Source organism: Crocodylus siamensis, chromosome 9 (genome assembly GCF_052110815.1).
Source record: "Crocodylus siamensis isolate JL-2025a chromosome 9, ASM5211081v1, whole genome shotgun sequence".
NCBI classification, from domain to species: Eukaryota; Metazoa; Chordata; order Crocodylia; family Crocodylidae; genus Crocodylus; species Crocodylus siamensis.
In genome coordinates, this window is record NC_143403.1 from 60,088,874 (window position 1) to 60,107,245 (window position 18,372).

Below are 18,372 nucleotides of genomic sequence, written 5' to 3' on the forward strand. Positions count from 1 at the left end.
ATCATCTTGGATAGCGTAGTGCTGTGGGACCGGGCCTTGCACTGGGGGAGTGGTCGAAGTGCAGGGTTAGTGTGCGGGATGCCCTGTGTGAAACTCTGCACCTAATTCCCCTATTCATGTTCCAAGAGCGAATCAACCAGACTGTGGAGATCTTGAAACACACCGTGGACATTGAGGAGAAGGGAGTCAAGCTGAAGCTGACCATTGTTGACACTCCGGGCTTTGGAGATGCTGTTAACAACACGGAGTGGTGAGAGGGGCTGAGATGCTGTGCTTTGGTCCTGCTGCTGTTTCTGGGTCTTAGTGGTTTCCTCTGGGCAATGGGAGCAGTGTGAGGGTGAGGAATGCTTCTCTCCCATGTTGGAGGGACGTGGACAGATTCAGCTGTGAGCACTGCCCAGGACTTGGGGGCCAGGCTGAGGGAGGTGGGGAGTAGGGGATATCCAGCCTTTCCTGTCCTTGAGGCTTCTCCTGTCCCAGAGGTCCTACAAGCTTTGGGATATGCATGCAAAAAATTTATTGAATACAGTCATGAACAGATCTTTGTACCAGGCAGGTCTGTGTAGCCCCAATAAAGTCAGTAGAACCGTCCTGATCTACATCAGCTGAGAAACTCTTGTTAAATATGGGGTTGATTGTGTGCTTGCAATGCCCCCCCCTGCAGCTGGAAGCCCATCACTGACTACATCGACCAGCAATTTGAGCAGTATTTCCGTGATGAGAGTGGCTTGAACCGGAAGAACATCCAGGACAACCGCGTGCATTGCTGCCTCTACTTCATTTCGCCCTTTGGGCACGGGTGAGGCTGCCATTCGCTGTCCTCCCCTTACAGGGCAGGGGCACATCTCTCTGCAGGGTGTGTGGGATCTCAGGGACTCCTGCTAATGTTACTCGGTGGTGGGGCAGACTCCTTCCCATGATCTTTATTTTCTTGTGCAGAATCTGTCCACGGTCTATGTAGCTGAGGGTCGAAGGCTGTTGTTGAGGGCACTGATGCTGGAGGGCCCCAAAGCCTATAGCTTGTTGCTGCTTTTCCTGGAGAGCAGGAGGATTAAAGCAGCACACAAACCTAGTCTGGCCAAGGGGCACTCGGCACATGACTAGGTGATGGCAGTAGTAGCTGACTATTGCCTCTAGACTATTCAGATGCTATCTTATACAGTGGCAGCCCGACCCAGAGGACTTGCATAGCTGGGATACTCAGTTTGCTGGATTTGTTGTCTTTGTGCTACAAAAGGCAGTTGAAGTGGGACCTGGTTTCAAGGCCACAGCACATGTTCGGTAGGGAGTGAATTGTACTCCGTGCTATCTGGCTCAACGGGCTGAGCTGCTGTAGCGACTGGGCTCTAAATGGCACGTTCACAACAGCCGTAGCTGAACCTGGGAACTCGCCCTCGTGGCTCACAGAATTTGAGGCTCCGGTGCCTTAGATGCTGGGCTGGGTTGGTCTAGCTCCATGCTTCCTCGCGTGAGGGTACATAGCCCGAGGAGTGACCTGGACCGGCCCTCTTAGAGAGGGAAGCGAGCTCCTGTGTCTCCTTGCTGAGTGCTGCAACTCCCCATGTCCACTGCAGGCTGAGGCCAGTGGATGTCGAATTCATGAAGGCTTTGCATGAGAAGGTCAACATTGTGCCCCTGATCGCCAAAGCGGACTGCCTGATCCCCTCGGAGATCCGAAAGCTGAAGGAGAGGGTGAGGCACGCTGCATCTCTTCTTGAAGTGGGATGATCCTTAAACGGTAGTACATTGAGAGGAGAGGGGTCATTGTGGCTTCTCCAGCCAGCTGAATGGGCTGCTTCAGAGGGGTCGGGGTCCAAGGAGGCCAGTGGAGTCCCTCCCCATGGCTTTTCACTGTAATAGTCAGCCAGGCACTAACAGGTCCTTCACCCCACTCCTTATCAGGGCAGAGGGGTCCAAATCCAGAGTTCACTAGGGCTGTAGTGGCCCCAAAGCAGCCATGGACAGTGGGTAAAATGATCCAAGAATCCCCCTTTCCCATCCATTCACAAGTATCTTACTTCAGGAGCCAATCCTGACTGGCCCTTTTCAAAAAAAGTCAAAGAGTTTGGCTTCTGCAGTGTCCTGCCTTATTCCACACTTCCCATCCTCTCCCTGCCCCTCCAGGAACACTGGAAATCTTAGGAGAGAGACCTTGCTTCTCCAAGGATGCTCTCGAGGGTCCACAGCAGTGTGCTTCTCACTTGTTTTCCTGACCTTGTGAGGCCCCCTCCCTTTCCCATAAAAGCCACAGAGCTGTACAGTTGTAGATACTCTGCTGGGGTGTTCTCTTCTGTCATGCTGGTGAGCCATGTGGTGCTGTCTTTCCTTTGCCATTGTCCTGCATGGAAATAGATCCGGGAAGAGATTGACAAGTTTGGGATTAAAGTTTACCAGTTTCCAGAGTGCGACTCGGATGAAGATGAGGAATTCAAACAGCAAGACAGAGAGCTGAAGGTAAGGAAGGCACACGATGACTTAATTGAGCAAAATAGTGATGTCATCCAGCTGTTGCGTGCAGCGAGTCACTAAGGCTGAGATTTCCTAATATACCAGATGTGCAGCCCACATCCCACTGAGATGGTCCCTCCAGGAAGGACAGCCTCTCATCAGCTAATTTGCTTGTTTGATCCGCTGCTGGAAACACTACCAGGGGCAGCGCCTGGGGCTTTGCCGGTCCTCTCAGCTCCCATCTCAGTGTGAATATCTCTGTCTCTGAACCTGAACTATTCAGGGCTCCCGCCTGAACTGTACACAAGCCCATTTGGGCTGTTCCAGGCTTCACAATTCCTTGTTGTCTCTTGTTTCAGGAGAGCGCTCCCTTCGCTGTCATTGGCAGTAACACAGTGGTGGAGGCCAAAGGCCAGAGAGTCCGTGGGCGGCTGTATCCCTGGGGCATCGTGGAAGGTATGCTCTGATCCCAGCAGCCCTGCAGTGGAAGCTGGACTTGCTCAGTGCCAGCTCCAGGGCAGAATTTGCAGCTGAGGCGGGCGCTGCTCAGTGCTGTGTTGTGATTGCTCGACTGTTTAGCTCTGGAGCCCACTGATGGCCTGTGTGTGTTTGTAGCTTACGGGCAAGGGCACTGAGACTGGTGGGACTGATGCCATGTGGCTCTCCATGACGGATATCGATCATGGAAGCACTCTGGCCAAAGGAGAGAGATTCTCTACCTGTTGTTCCTGCATAGGGTTGACTCGGGAGTTAGCGTGTGAGGAAGCAGCTGCTCCCTGCTCAGGAAGGCAGGGCGTTGCCCACAGGCACCATTGCTGCCAATGGAGCTAAGCTTTGTACCCTTCAGCACTGCACTCCAGTAAAGGACTTTGCTGCTGCTGCTGTCTTTGCAATGGATGTGGTGAGACCTAAACACACAGCACCAAGCTGGGAAGGGGATATGGGAGATGTTACTGCAACCCCCTCCCAGAGGCTGGCTGCAGTGATTATATGTTGACCTGCCATATTATCTCCCCACTGTTCTGCTTTTAGGTAAGACTGATGCTAGCATGTGTTGCCAAAATACATCCCTAGTGCACAAAATTAGTGGTTTGAATTAGAGGAAACCACTTTTTTAAACTGCAGTGCCAGTTTCTGGCAAAGGCAGCTCCCAGGCATTAAAGACATGTTTCTACCATGTCTCCAGTGCCAGGGAGTAAACAGGGAGAGGGCTGTGCTGACTCACTGCAAGTCTGCCTACGATTTCCTATTCTCCCCTGCTTGTGGAAAGCCCCTGAGCAGTGTGACTGTGAGCTGGCTTTTGCTCCTGATTCAGTGTTCCTCCCCAGATCTGCCTGTTTACTTGCTTTGTCACCATCAGATGATGGTGTTTTTTCAGGTTGCATACCTAGCTACCTTGCTGTGGTATGGCAGCTCAGAAGCACTTAGTGACCAGCACTGGCTGTTTGATGAGCTGGGGAGAAGCATTGAAGCATTTGTATGTGGAAGGAAAGCCAGTCTGCAAAACCCTTGGTGTGGCACAGCCTGGCTGCCCTGGACTTTTCAGAGAGGTCAGCTAACAGATGAAAGCAAAGCAATGAGTCTCATAAAGACCTAACCTCCCCTCAGACTGGTCCTTTGAAATAAAGCAAGCACTGGTTTAAATTGCAAAGAAGGGGAGCATACCAATTCACTGGAAAACCTGGACTGAAGTCACAGATGAAGGAGAAGTAAAACTGCCAGCTGCGGGGAAGGGAGCTGTGAAAGTGATCTCAGCGGTGATTTCTGTCAGTGGTGACTCTGAACACACTCAGCCTGCAGAGACTGCGCCTGCATGGTGCACAACCCTGGCCTCCCTGCCTGTCTGTGGATTTCCCCCCCTGCAGTGCCTTTCCTCTCTGGGGAAGCAAGTGACACTAGGGGCTGACTCTAAGCCCATGGAAGCCAATGGAAAGACAGCAATTGATGTCCAAGGGTTTTGCGTCAGGCCAAAGGGAAACACGTGGATTGGGCTTCCCCAGGGCAGTTTGTTTCCCATGCTCCATTGTGAGCTGCAGACAGCAAGCCCGTCGCAGGTGCATCGCACGCACCTCTGAGGCAACATCTTGCCTCAGAGCGTGGCTGCCTCGTGGGCTGCATACATTCAGTTCCTTCAACAAAGCTCCAGCAGTGCCTGGTTTCAGCAGCCTGGCCTGAAGGCCAGTGAGTTCAGGCTCTTGTGACTCAAGGAAGGAAGCAAGCTGTAGGGCAAGGGACCCTGCTTTTAAATGCCCAGGCACTACCTCTACCAGGGCACTGTTGGCTGGAGCCCGAGTGCCCCAGTATCTCACCTGTGGAGAAGCAGCCTCTTGGGCCCAAACCCTTTGGCATGGGGGGTACAAAGGAGCAAGAGGGGGAGGGGAAGGTCTGAGTGATGGGTCAAGTGGAAGGGACCCTGCAGGAACTGGAGTATGAGCTAAGACCTGGATGTTGGGAAGGGCGGAAGAGGTCACGGCTTGCCCTTGGGGCTTGCTGTATGTGAAGTCCAAGTGCTGTTTGTTGCTATTTCTCTAGTGGAGAACCAAGCACACTGTGACTTTGTGAAGCTGAGGAACATGTTGATCCGGACGCACATGCATGACCTGAAAGATGTCACCTGTGATGTTCACTATGAGAACTACCGGGCGCAGTGCATCCAGCAGATGACCAGGTAAGGCCCCAGATGTGCTGCATGTCATGGGGTGGTAGTGAGGTGTTCCAGGGACTGGACACATGCACTTAACATGCAGGTGCATGAGAGGCAAAATTAGAAGCTGACATGGGCGAGCCATAGCATATCCACAGTGTAAGATCACCCCAAGGGATTCCTGAGCCTAGGCCACTGCCCCATGCTCCCATCCTCAGCCTTGGGGGAAGGTCCATGGAGAAATGTGCTTCTTGGAGGAACTTCTGTCGGTTAAAAAAAACTTGGCCCAGTGAAGGGAATACAGCATCTCCCTAAGGGCCTGCGTTGCCAAAGCATAGTCTGGTAGGGAGGCCCTGTGTGGGTTGCAGTGCCTGTATCCTCCCCAGCTGTGGCCCTGTCTCAGTGACAACTGAGATGCTGCCATTTCTTTGACAATGCCTCTGCCCAAGCAGGGGCCAATTACTGCATTTTCATGTGTCCCCAGAGTGTTACCCTGTCATAGCTCATTGCATTTTTATTGCAGGCTCAAACAGGTCAGAAGGTAGGGGAGAATGATCTTAGAAATTTCATGTAAAAAAACCCCCAAAAAACCCCAACAACCCTCCATTTCTCTCCTCCAAAATTTCAAATTTTATTGAAAATGTTAGCTTTACAGACCCCTATAATTTACTGTCTGTCAGACAATCTGTTTTTATTTTTAATGAAGGACGTGCCTGAGACCCAGCAGAAGTAACTATAGAGATCTGAGGGAAATGGTGTATTTCCCTAAATACTGTTTATGTACAGAATGTAGTAATCACTAAATAAATCGAGGAGTAGCTAAGAAGAAATTCCTTAACGAAAGTAGTTTAAAAAATGCACTTTTTAAAAATGCCATCTTTTTTTCTATATCCAACACATTTCCAGGGTCTCAGATTCTCGTGCAAAGCTGTGAGAATCAGGGGTGATGATGTCATCGTTTCCAATATTCAGCTGAACTTTTAAGATGAAAGTCAGTTTAGATAAAGCCTTCTGTAGTGAAATAGCCCAGACAACTGGGGAGGTGGTTGACTAATGAGCTGCTGTTGCCACCAGGTGGTGAGAGAATACAGTGGCACCCTGGCACGCTGCAGTTCCTGTTCTTTCCCAAGCGGGTTTCACTCCTTGCAGATGGACTCGCATCAATTCAGTTGCTTTCATGTTTTGATCTGTATAGAAAAAGGGGTGCATGTGTGCGCGCGCGTGTGTGTGTATGTGTAGAAGGGGGTGGGCAATGGTGGCCACAGCTAAGGCTATGGGTTTCTGTGTAGGGTGTGCTCCTGCTCTTGCTGGTGATAAAAATGCAGAGGTTTCAGCTAGAAACTTTTGCTCTTCTGCTCAGGGGCACCCCAGGCACCCTGTTTGCCAGTCAGGGAGGCGTTTTCCCCTTAGATGAGTCTGGCAGAGGCTGAGGGGGATTTTGCTTTCCTCTGTAGTGCAGGGCATGGTTCTTTTTCTGTGTTCGATCTACTCCCCTGTAGTTGCAGTGCAGTGCCAGCGCCCTCGTCTCCCCTGTAGTGTGCTACTGGGTGCCCTTGGTATTGCCATAGATGAGGGCTCGAAGTAGTGATTTTGGGATCCCTCTGGTTAAAAAGAGCTTATGAGCACAGGGGCCTGCATTCAACAGCTCAGGAGGCTGCTGGCCGTCTTAGGTCCTCATCTCCTAGACAGATAGAGACAGAGGGCAAGACCGCGAGACTTTGGCCTGTAAGCGTCTCTGCCATATCGAGCCTCAGCAGGATTAGTGACTTGAGGCTTGCCGTCGGTGGGCTGTCCATCCAGTTGGGTGTGTGGCTTTCATACCTACAAGAGCCTCCTTCCCGGGTGCTCCTCAGTGATCCTGGCCTGCATGTGAGGGGATTCCAGCCCTTGCTCTGCACCACGTCACTGCACCTCACGGGCCCACAGTGCTGAGCGTAGCTGGCTGGATATGCACATGTCCACGTGGTGCTCCTTTCCTCTGTGCCAGGGTGGAAGTGGACTGGACTGATTTCATCCTTTCTCTTTTTCACTAGCAAGCTGACTCAGGACAACAGGATAGAAAGCCCGATTCCCATCCTGCCCCTTCCAACACCTGATACGGAAACAGAGAAGCTGATCAAGATGAAGGATGAAGAGGTAAGTCCCCACTGCACTTTGGGGTCCATGGGGATGAGTGCTAGGATCACAGGAGTTTCTCCTGGGGCTTTCCACTGCAGTGTGCCTCTCCCCACCTCCCCGTTCCTTTCCTTCTGCAGAGGCTGTGTCCCTCTCAGGCAGTGGCAGTGCCATGCTGAGAAGTGGACACTAATGCTCTGTCAGCAGCTGCTGTGTTCAGGTGACTAGAGAGTTTTCTCTAAGATGCTCTCGCACCTGTCAGGACCACCCAAGGCAAGTGCCCCATCCTCTCTGCCGGGTCCATTTCCTTCTGCCCTGTTCAGTCGCTGTGATTATAAGGGCCCTGATGTCCAGCAAGTGGTGGCAAGAGCCAGGAGTGGCCGAAATGCGACCTAAGACCACCCATGGTTCCCCGAGACAGCCGAGCTGTGTGTCGCTGTCGTGTCAGTATGTAGCACCAGCTTCTCGCTGGGCCTGATGCTCTGATGCATTATTACTGGGGTGACGGGAAGGAGTGAACAGGCCCTGGGAGCTGCCTTCACCAAGGTGAGCCACGTTGTAGGGCAGCATGGGACGGTTGCCCTGCCTGTGTATCCTGTGGATAAGTGTCCTTGCCTCAGCAGTGTCTGGCACCCTTCCCTCAGCTCCCTTCTTCCCAGGACAGCGGGGCCCGCATGGGCCAGCTGTCACGGGAACCAGCCCACATGTTCTGAGTCATGTTTAGATTGAGGTGCAACCTTCCCCATGGGGCCGGGCCAAGCCCTATGTATCCTGGTCCCACATATCCTGTGAGCCAGTCCAAGGTAGCCCAGGCACCCAGGAGAATGAGAAGCTGTGCAGGCCGGGGCCCCAGCACAAAAGGTGGGGTGGCATAATCCCCCTCTCACCAACAACCTGGCTGCTCCCTGTGGTGGATCCACCCACCCTCCGATCTTCCCTTCCCCTGTTTTGTACAGCTGCGGAGGATGCAAGAGATGCTGCAGAAGATGCAGCAACAGATGCAGGACCAGTGAGCGCTAGGAGGACGGGGGGGCGAAAGGGATTCCCACCCCCCCCGGTGATCTGCTGGGGCCCAGCTTGAGACGTGGACGTTTTCGAGAGAAGTTCCCCATCGCGTAGAGACTTGCGGGCAAGAGCTGCTCTCCACCCTCTAATTTATTAGCAGCGACACTGGCCCTGCAGTCAGCCGGATCACGGAGGAGGCTGGTCACTTCACTGTTTACTGATGTGGGTTTTCTTTTTTCCCTCTTTTCCTATTTTTTTAAATATATGTGTATATATATATAGAAGTCTGGGAAGTGTCTGAGGCATTTTTAAAACCTCCCCCCCTTCCAGGTGTACTAACTGCTCATTCGGGAATGTTCTGGGGTTTCAAGTCACGGTGTCTGTGGCAGCCGAACTTGAAGACTCTCTGTGTAAATGCACGTCAATGTTTACTCCCAGCCAAGGTGCGGTGACCCCATTCCCCTCACCACCCCTTAGGGCCAGCGCGGGTACCTCAAAAGGCAAATGTTACCTCTGACTTTTCGTGGATTAGACCAAGCGAGCTGTACGTCTCTGCCTGGGCATTTCCCAGCCACTGCTTCACTGCAAGGCACAGCAGAGGTTTGTCACTGAAACTGGCCCGTCAGGGCATTTAAGGTGCCTGAACATTCCTGCTTGATTTTCCCATTGAGAAGTTCCAGGATCGTTTGCACTGAGAGGAAGGAGCCTGCTCCCTAGGTCAGTAAATACCAGCTTTCCACTGCCCTTATTTAGGCCTTCCTAGTTTCGCAGGTGTGCCATTGAAGGCCAGGTGGCATCAGCTTTCAGAGAGGTGATTGCTACTGGATCAATCGCCTGGGTGCCAGCATGTCCTCAGCCCACTGCAGCCAGCAAAACTGAGGAGTTAGCAGGAGACATGGTGGCTTTTTCTTCACTCCTTTCCCTGTTTAGGGTGGGAAGCATGGAGGTCCCATGGTTCAGCCCTTGCTATTCAACCCAAGTGTAACCCCAGTGCTCATTTGGCGGTGTGAAGGGCTCAGGCCATACCCACTGTTTGGAGCTGAATGGTAGAAGCTGCAGGGTAAGGAACAGCTTCTCAGAGCAGGGCCGTCTTTTCCCTCCAAGCATGTGAAGCCCCTCAGGCACACTGCTGGCCCATTAGCCCATTTTGCCGTTTTCCCTGTACTTTCTTAATGAGTGTGTGGGAGAGCTGAGAGCTTTCTGGAGGGGCAAAGCTGGGAGGGCAGGCTGCAATGGGAACGGGGGTGATGAATGGCTTGCAGTTTTCAGCCAGCACAACAGGTGTGCAGGTGTTACGCCAGGGACCAAGTGCAGCCCGGCAGGCCTTGCCCCTTCTGTACTGCCCTTTCTTACAGCAGCTTTAGGCTCCCCTTTTCCTCCTGTCCCCAGGCATGGCAGCCTGTCTTTTCCAGCTCCAGTGCTGGGAAGGAAGGCGGGATCTGGTAGGCAGAGATAAGACTGCTCTGTCTGCAGCCTTTCTGTCCCGCTGCTGCTTCCTGCTTTATTTTTACCATCAGCCCCAGTGAGAGGAGGTCACCAGAAGTGTGGTGTGTCTGATAGCGCAGGATGTGCTGGGAAGGCTGATGGGAATGGCATCTTGCAGGGTCCTCTAAGTGAACCTCTCAGTTGGCTCTTTTCTACCTTGACTCCATGGAGCTCAGGCAACAGGCTGGTTTCTCTCTGATGCACGTTGGGTGAGGGCATTGTGCCCAGCCCCTAGCTGCTGCTCCAATTCCTCTTTGTTCACATGTATCTGCAGCTTTGGGCTCCATCCCTGGCTCCCTGGTGGTCTCCACTGTCTGTTACTGTCTTGGCTATGCATAGCTGGCATGCTAAATACTGGTTTTAGATCCTAGTGCTGGTCCTGGCAACATGTCAGGCTGGCTTCTATCCACAGTACCCTTGTCCCACTTGGTCAGTAGCTTGGGTGGCTCTTGTTCATCAGGCCAAGCCACTTGTATCTAGGCAGTGATGCGGGGCTTGTGCCTAAGAGGTCTCTCGCCCAACGTGTAGGGGAGGCATGAGTGAGCACCAGACTGAAGCTCTGAGCTTTGAGCCTGGCTTGTTTAAGATGCCTTTTACTGCCCCAGGGAAGTGCAGGAGCATGAGGGACGTGCTTCCATCTGTCAGAAGAGCAAGGCTATTACCTAGGTGGCTCCTTTTTCTCTTCCCATGTGAAGCACATGCAATTTGGGGCAATGCCAGGCCAGGATAGACTAGGGGTCTACTTATCTGGTGTCCTGCCCCTACAGTATCAGATGCTTGGGGGCACCAAGCCTCCCTGCATAATCTTGTGCAATTATTATGGGGACAGATTCTTCCAGGCCTCCATTGGAAATCAGCTGCCACCACACTAACTCTCACCAGTTTTATTGATACTGCTGTAACTGCAAAAGCATTGATGTGGCTGTACTGTCCCTCCTCTCCTGCTCCTCCCTTTTTTTAAGCTTGCAAAGTTCCTTGTTTCTGTATTTTCTGGGCAGTGCGTCCCACAAGAGAGTGACCTACTGCAGTAACATCTCTAGACCAGCCCAGGGTGCCTCTGTGTTAAGCAAGTTCCGATCTAGGAGGAAGAGGAGATCGTCTTCCCTTTAGCCTCAGGTGATGACATGGCAAAGTGGAACATGCAGCTGTACTGATGGCTGCAGCAGTGAGCAAGGTGTTCAGACAGGGTGCTGCTGTGGACTTGAGGTAGTCGGGAGCTCAAGGCCCCTCCAGAAGTATTGCTGACTAAGACATTTGCTCCTCTTCCTAGTGAAGGAGTCTTCATCACCTCAGTGCAAACTGCTGCTCAGTCAAGCAATGAATCACTGATCCATTCCAGTCATGGGCAGAAGAGTGGGTTGTAGTTTGGGGTCAGGCAGAGAAGTGCCGGCCAGTGAAGTGACTAGAATGGCAGCTTCTCAGCTGGAGGTGCAGCTTTTGCAGAGGTGAAGTGGGATCACAGAGACCCACCAGCAAAAAAACCCCAGCCAGCTTCCTACCCCATGAGGTGAGGTATGATGGCTGCCTGGAAAGGGACCAGAAACTGAGCTGTCCTCTTGCACGCACTGGTGTCTGTCTGTGGAAGTGGCACTTGCATGTTCAAAGAATGGGTGTCTGTTACTGGCCCTGCTCTGTAGCCAGAGGAGCATTCCTGGATAAACACGGGTGTCCGTTTGGCCCTTGGGGCTGTAGCTCCCACTGACAGAGAAGGGTGTAAGTGGGGTGCTAATCCACCCAACCTCACCACCCCCCTGCCCACGCACCTACCTATGTGTAACCAAAGGCAAACATTGCCAATGATAGCACTACTTAGCAGCTCTCTCCAGGGGTCTTGTCCTGCTCTGTAGCTGTAGCTGGGGAAGAGGACAGTCGGTACAACCCCTTTAACCTTGTGCCTGACTGAGGAGATACCTGTTGTGCGGTACTGGCTTTGGATCACTTTGCTGCCCTTGTCTGCATGCCTTGTCCTTGGCCCACGTCCTTTTGGGGGGACTCATCTGTGCTGTGTGAAGGCTTTTCTGCTCACTCATCCCAGCCACAGCCATGTGGTAACTCTGGCTTACTCGTGACCATGTGACCCCACCTCCCCACGCTCCCTTCCAAGGCACTTCGTTGGTCTATATGATTACTTTTTTTTTTTGTAAATTTTTGTTGAAATGTTTGTTGTGAACACAGAAAATGGAACCTTTTAAAACATATCCATTTTATTAAAATGATTATTGTTATTATTATTATTATTAATAATGTTTACTACCTGAACTGATCAGTGAAATAAATGCATTAAAAACACCAAGTGGCCTTCTCCTGATTTAGTTGTTCTCTCTGTCGAAATGGCATTCACCATAAGGTGAAAGAGTCCTGGAAAATTCACCTTAGTGCTCTCTGTCCATATACCTTGTGCGATCAGATGCAGCTCAGTGCAGGATCTGTGGGGTGACGTTATGCCAAAAGTTGGCCTGGATGTTTCTCTTGTTTCCTTCCAGCCTTAAAATCTATGGGGAAAATACATCTGGGTTGTCACTGTTGTCACTAAGCCCTTCCCAACTGAAAAAAACCACAATTGCAAGAGCCTGAGCCAGTAGCATGACCAAGGGTGGGTGACAGGGGCACCAGCCCCAGGCATCATTTAAATGAGGAGCAACAACACCTGTTGCCACCGCTGCCATCCAGGGCGCAGATCCCGCTTGTTATGCCTCTGGCCTGAGCTATTTGTTCCTTTCCCACCTTACCTGCCTACTCTGGTGTAATGGTTGGGGAGGACTCTGCTGGTGTACTGGAAACTCGAGGCTCAATGGTTTTAGAAGAGAGAAACAAAACTTTAATCTCCCCTTGGGCCAAATCCTGCTGATGGTTACAGCCCCACTGAATCAAAGGACCGGATCCTCCCGGCTCTGCAGCTTCTAACTCTAGTGAGAAACCTAAGGCAGAATTTGGCCTTTAATGTGTACAATGGTGATATGACCTCAGCATCCTGAGAGCATCCAGATGGCCTTAGTGTATTTTTATCCAGCTGACTTTGCTGGTCCAGTTGAAGCATCTCTTCTGTGCCACGAATACAGGATGTGGTAAGCCTCCCTTGCTAACTGTGCGTTGCACATGCCTCTGAGGCTGCTGAGTCATCTGACTATCGAGAAAAGCCCACCAGATCATGATGTCCCTGTCAGCATTATCTTTCCAGGCACTGTCCAGCTGAGGCAGCCTGCGGTTTTCTTCCTTTCCTTGGATCTAGCCTCCTTCATTTTGGTGCAGCTACCAGAATGTCCTAGGTTTGAGTGTAACTCTCAGTCATGCGAGGCCATGCAAAATCTCAAATTTTCAATTTTCCCTACAATTAAGTCACTAGAGTCCCAGAGCACTGTGTTTAGATCTCCCAACCTGCCAAGCAGGGCTACACTGGAGTTAGTACTTGTGTGGGAGACCTCCAAAGAAAACCTGAGGTCCTGTGGGAGGCGCTGATACTATCCATACGTTGCAATACAATCTTAGGGTTTACCAGAGTGTCAGAGAGTGGCTTTGTGATGAAATGTGAAGGCAAGGTCCGTAATGGTAACTGTGACTCTTGGTGCTCTTCACAATGTTAGTTGTGTTAAGTTGAACTTCCTAGTTGTTTCTTAAGTCAGAACTTTCTCCCTATTTAAGTTTTGCCTGCAGCTGGATACTGTATTCTCCTTTATTTCCTGTCCCAACCTACTTGGTCCACATGTGCTAGGCAGATTCTCGCAAAGATGGATCTATCCATAACCAGTAAGGACCTTACCTTCAATGAAGAAATACCAATAAAAATGGGAAGGGTTGGGGGGAAGCGGGGGCAGAATGGAAAAATCAATAGATGGTGGGAGATGACAAATGGGGAAAAAACAAAACAAAATGGGTACTTCTGCGCCTACATGAGATTTTCTGTTTTGCCTCTTTTACTTCCTGTCCCACTGCTGGAACATATGCAGGTGTGAAGGGATACTCGGAGCTGTGCAAATAGTTGGTACAGGGTTCAAATTCCTTTAGGATGAAAGTCATAGAGAGGATTATGGGAATGACTTAGGATGACATTATCATCATCAACCTAGGATGCTGGGTTACTGTACTGAAGCTACTGCTGATCTGTATGAGCTTCCCCCAGCTTTCTTGCAGACCTCTTGCCTAATTAGCATGATCATTGCTTGATCTCTGTGTGGAGAGAGATCTAGTTGGCTGCTATTGCCGAATCTTCTCCAGCCTCAGCAGAGGAAAGTAGCTGCATCAGCAACAGACACAGAAATAGCAATCATGTCAGATGGGAGGCAAGGACAGGTGCCACTTAGCACTGGATGGCCCTAAGAGATAGTAGCTTTGCTAAGGCTGCTGAATAGCTTATCTACATACTCCCCAGCTGAGGTATGTTTGCATTTAGTGCCCATCTTTCTCTTTGAAGCTCACTACTATTAAGCCTTGCTCTTGTGGTAGCTTGGGGCAGCTTCTGAAAGGGTAGAGCCCCACAGTGGTAGCTGCTGCACAGATGTGCCATTAGTAGTCTCTGCCTTGCCCTGCTTACAGTCCACACCTCTCTGTAGGCAGTCCCATTACTCAGCATGGGGCAAGCCTGCAAGAAGTATAATGAAGACAACCCTTGCGTCCTTCATTCCCTAATGTCCTTTCCCTCCCCTGCCACTAGGCCAGTCTTCATCACTTACATCAGGGCTGGCACTGCTGAAGCGTTACTGCAACCAGGACCATTTCTATTTCTCAGAACAGCCCCTCAACAGAGCCTTCCCTCTTCCGAAGATAAGGAGTGAGCTTGCAGGAAGAGATCAGTGGGAGGTGTCCCGGCAGTTTGCCTTCCCATTATCTTGCGCGCACATGTGGGGAAATATCTGGGACTGTTTGCTGCTTGGTTGCAAACACTCCTGGACTGACTGGCAGCCTAGAACGGTCTTCTCTCGTGCTGCAAGGCCAGCGGGAACCGCTCTGCAAAAGTAAGTAGATGCACAGTGCCACATGCCCTCCTTTCTTGCCTTTGATTGCTTGTTTGCTCAGGAAAGCATTATGTCTTGCCACTAGCATGCTGCATTGTCCTATCTCTGTACAGTTTCTGAAAATTGATGGTTCTGCAATGAAAAAGAGTTTTCTGCAATGGCATAGGGTAGCTGCAGCTTTGGCACAGGCCAGTAGCCTTTTTCCTCCTAGTGTCCTGTCTCCAACCATGACCAATGCTAGGTACTTCAGAAAAAGTGTATCCCTTTCCATTATGCATCCCCTGGTGCCTGATCATAGCAGGGACTCACTGTGTGCCCTGACACATGAGGGTTGCTTGTCTGTTCGTTTCATTCTATTGTCCAAACCAGAGAGGCTTTTAGCTGCGCAAATGCCTAGTTCTTTTTTAATTTCTTGCAGCTATTTGCCCCTGTAGTGGTTTGCAGTGTCTGAATGTGAAATTTAGGAATTAGGCACAAACAACTCCATGCACCAGTTCTTGACTGTCTATGATGATTTCCCTTAGTCATGATATTATACCAGTAATAGAGAAATCGGAATCATGAATCTTATATTAGCCGTGGCAGTAGATGCAAAAGAACTAGATGATTTCAGTCTAGTTTCTAGTGTCCCTGCACAAGCCCAAGGGCAAAACAATTACCTGCCTAGTGTTGTTTGGGGTCGGGGGGGCATGGGGAAGGAAAGGAGAGCACCTACTTGCTCAGTGCACCTCTTTAAATGATGTCCTCCCCAGTGGTGTCAGTTCCTTATCTCCATAGGAATCAAATTCACCCCCAAGCTTAAATACGAGTCCTCAGAGGAAACAAAACCCCGTGGCTTGTTCTGTTTGGTCACAAAGTTTCAGGTGCCTGCCTGTCCACTTGCTGCTCTCTTGTGGCAAGCAGCTAAGGTTTGCTCACAAGGTCTCGTGGAAGTCTGTCCGCACGGTGACTGTGTGTATTTGTGTTTCAGAGCTGGAAATGAGCCACTGGATTCTCTTCCTTTCCCTCCTTGGCTTTCTCCCCCTTGGCATGTCCTCCTGTCCCAAGCTCTGCCATTGCAGCTCCAGTATCATTGACTGCACCTCACAGGATCTGACTGAGGAATCCCTCCCCGCTTCCTTCAGTCCCTCAACTAGTATTATCTACCTGAACAACAACAGGCTCTCCTTCATTCCCAACGGGCTCTTTGACAACCTGAAGAGCCTTGAAGTGGTCTACCTGTGGCAAAACCCGTGGGAGTGCGACTGCGACATCCTCTACCTGCGTTCGTGGCTTCAGTGGCAGCAGAACCGGACCCTCTATAGAAGCGTGACATGCGCGTCCCCAGCTCACCTGCAGGGCAGGATCATCGCATACCTGTCAGAGGAGGAGATCATCACCACCTGCCAGTACTGGTATTGCAGCTTGGCCTTCCTCTTCCAACTCTGCCTCTTTGTCCTCATCCTCATCCAGGTTGTCCTGGCCTTCCTCGTTATCTTTTACCTGCGACGGTTCCAGAAAATTGCCAAGAAGCCAGAAGCGTAGCCACTGAGATGCACCCGCATGTAGACATGTAGGCACCCTCTTACTAGAACAGAGCACTGATTGACATCACGAGGGGCTTCAGTCCTCATGCATCTGGGAAGAAGCATTGGTGAAATCGTCTGGCATATGATGCTGAGAGGCAGCCATTTTCTGAGCACCTGGGCCTTGTTTAAAGCAGGACTTGGGACCATATTGACCATTGCCCTGTTCCAGTGTAGCGCATGGTTCGTATCTTGAACTCTTCCAAATGGATAACTCAGGATCGGGACCAGAGAAATGTGGGTGCATACAGAAGTGCTCCGTGCATGTTTTACAGTGCTGTAATTTAGAGCACTTTTTGTAGCACTGTGAAGTTACTGCACTGTTGAACACGAGAGACGTGCAGTGTTTGGGGCAGTCTCTGAGCCTTCCAGGCTAGGAGGCAGGGGGCGGTCCACAGTCTCCACTGGTCAGAAATTTAAAGAAGTTATTTAAAGTACTAATAGAAGGGTTAATGTAAAATGATGTATCCATTTTTAAAGTGCTGTAAAGCCCTGCACTTCTGTTAAGTCACAGCAATAAAGTACTTTGAATGGTGAAAAAAACCAATTTCTGTATACACCCTATACCTTTACTAAACTTATGCAAACAAAGTTGCTTTTCTGAATTGGAGACTGTTACCAGTCTGTTCCTTTCATGAGGCTGAAGAGAAACCCCAGGAGCTGAAAGGAACTGAAAGAAAACTGGTAAGAGCCAGGAAAGTCTGAGCTACTGTTGCGACTGTGGGCTTCACAGTCCTCTGTTGCTTGGGGCGGCTGCAGCAGGCCCTTTCTGTGCTAGAAGTTGGAGCTGAATGAGAGCCGTGGCTCACGGCCGCTCCGGTTCTGTCTGGTGAGAGCTGTGGCTGGTCTCGTGTCTAAGCCGCTGGGCTTGGACACGGGGTGTATGGGTGCAGGTCCACATCTCTGCCCTGGCTTCCCATGTGACCTTGAAGAAATCAATGAATGTGCTTCCGTTTCCCTATCTTGGGACTGGGGATAAAATAGACACCCTTGGAGTTACCTGATTGTGGGGATCAGGGCAGATCTGGGATGGGGGAGGTTTTCTAAAGCCGTCTAAATCTGTTCCCATTTAAATGACTTCAGAGCGAGCAGAGCCAGGCCACAGCAGCGGGAGTTCTGAAAATCTCTTCTGAAAATGAAAGGATGTTGAAATTGTAACAAGGTAAAAGGCAAGGTGGAGCAGCTGACATCCAGTGACTCTTTCTTTGCCTGCTCTTAACCAGAGGTAAGTGAAAGTTAACCCAGGGCAATTTAACCTGCTTCATTCAGGGGTAAGCTGTCCTGGCATAGCTTGCACTTAAGGAGGGGTACAAATAGGCAGATGGACAATTGCCCATCAACTGTTGTTCCCTGATAAGTCCCCGTTCCCTGCTAACTCACTGCACTTTGCTTGTTTGTTTGTCCCCTGAGAGTGCACGTTCTCTGGGGCAGGGTCTGTCTCTTATACTGGTTTGTATAGCACCTAGCACACCTGGGGCCTGATTTGAGTCAGGACCTCCAGCAGCAGTGAGTACAATGTCTTTAGTTATTTAGGATGGCCCTGGAATCATTGTAAAAAACCGAACTGAAAGAATAATGAAGATGCAAATAGCTGTTTCCAGACTGAACAATGTATCCACTTCAAACTCTCACCACCCAGTATGAGAACAAGCTCCCAATAAGGGAATTGGGTGGGCTGTTACTGTTAAAATGATGTCTTGGAATTAGGGAAAGTGTTCATACCGCTGGAAAAAAATACACCTCTTGACTTTGCCACAGTTTGCTCTCAACAAGGACTTTCTTTCCACTCCACTTTTAAATGCAGGATTTTTTTGTTGGTTCTCATGTTTTTAAAACATAGCGTGTGGCTGAAGGCCTCGTGACTTACGAGGGGATCAGGAGAGGGGCAGGGAGGCAGGAGGGGAAATGGAGAGAAGGAATGAGATTTTATAATGAAAAAGGAGGCCCAACAGCCCCTTACTATCTCAGGGGATTGGTATGGGGATAGTGGGGGATCTAGTTTTCCAATCGCAGTTGTTCTGTGGCAAGCCCAAGGGCATTAATCCTTTGATTTTATCCTTTGATGACATGATCCCATGGGCCATCACATTTTCCTGTTGATCCAGTCTCCAGCCTGCCTTGCAGGATACGTTCAAAGACCACCTGTTTCCTTGGGCTTTGC

General features: G+C 50.6%; 2 protein-coding genes across 6 annotated transcripts in view; both read left to right on the forward strand.

Moving 5' to 3' along the window:
• SEPTIN5 (septin 5) overlaps positions 1–11,995 on the forward strand; it is a 57,031-nt gene extending 45,036 nt beyond the window's left edge. For all 5 annotated transcript variants that reach the window (XM_090063015.1, XM_090063014.1, XM_090063013.1 and 2 more), the window contains 8 exons: positions 127–250; positions 665–799; positions 1,575–1,692; positions 2,353–2,454; positions 2,808–2,904; positions 4,981–5,116; positions 7,126–7,228; positions 8,164–11,995. In XM_090063015.1, the coding sequence (XP_089919141.1) occupies positions 127–250; positions 665–799; positions 1,575–1,692; positions 2,353–2,454; positions 2,808–2,904; positions 4,981–5,116; positions 7,126–7,228; positions 8,164–8,220 (872 nt within the window). In that variant the 3' untranslated portion in view covers positions 8,221–11,995. The remainder of the gene's footprint in view (positions 1–126; positions 251–664; positions 800–1,574; positions 1,693–2,352; positions 2,455–2,807; positions 2,905–4,980; positions 5,117–7,125; positions 7,229–8,163) is intronic.
• Positions 11,996–13,054: 1,059 nt separating this feature from the next.
• On the forward strand, positions 13,055–16,740 carry GP1BB (glycoprotein Ib platelet subunit beta). Its single transcript, XM_090062765.1, has 2 exons — positions 13,055–14,646; positions 15,617–16,740. The coding sequence occupies exon 2, from the start codon at positions 15,625–15,627 to the stop codon at positions 16,168–16,170; it is 546 nt and encodes a 181-aa protein (XP_089918891.1). The 5' UTR covers positions 13,055–14,646; positions 15,617–15,624; the 3' UTR covers positions 16,171–16,740.
• Positions 16,741–18,372: the final 1,632 nt, after the last annotated feature.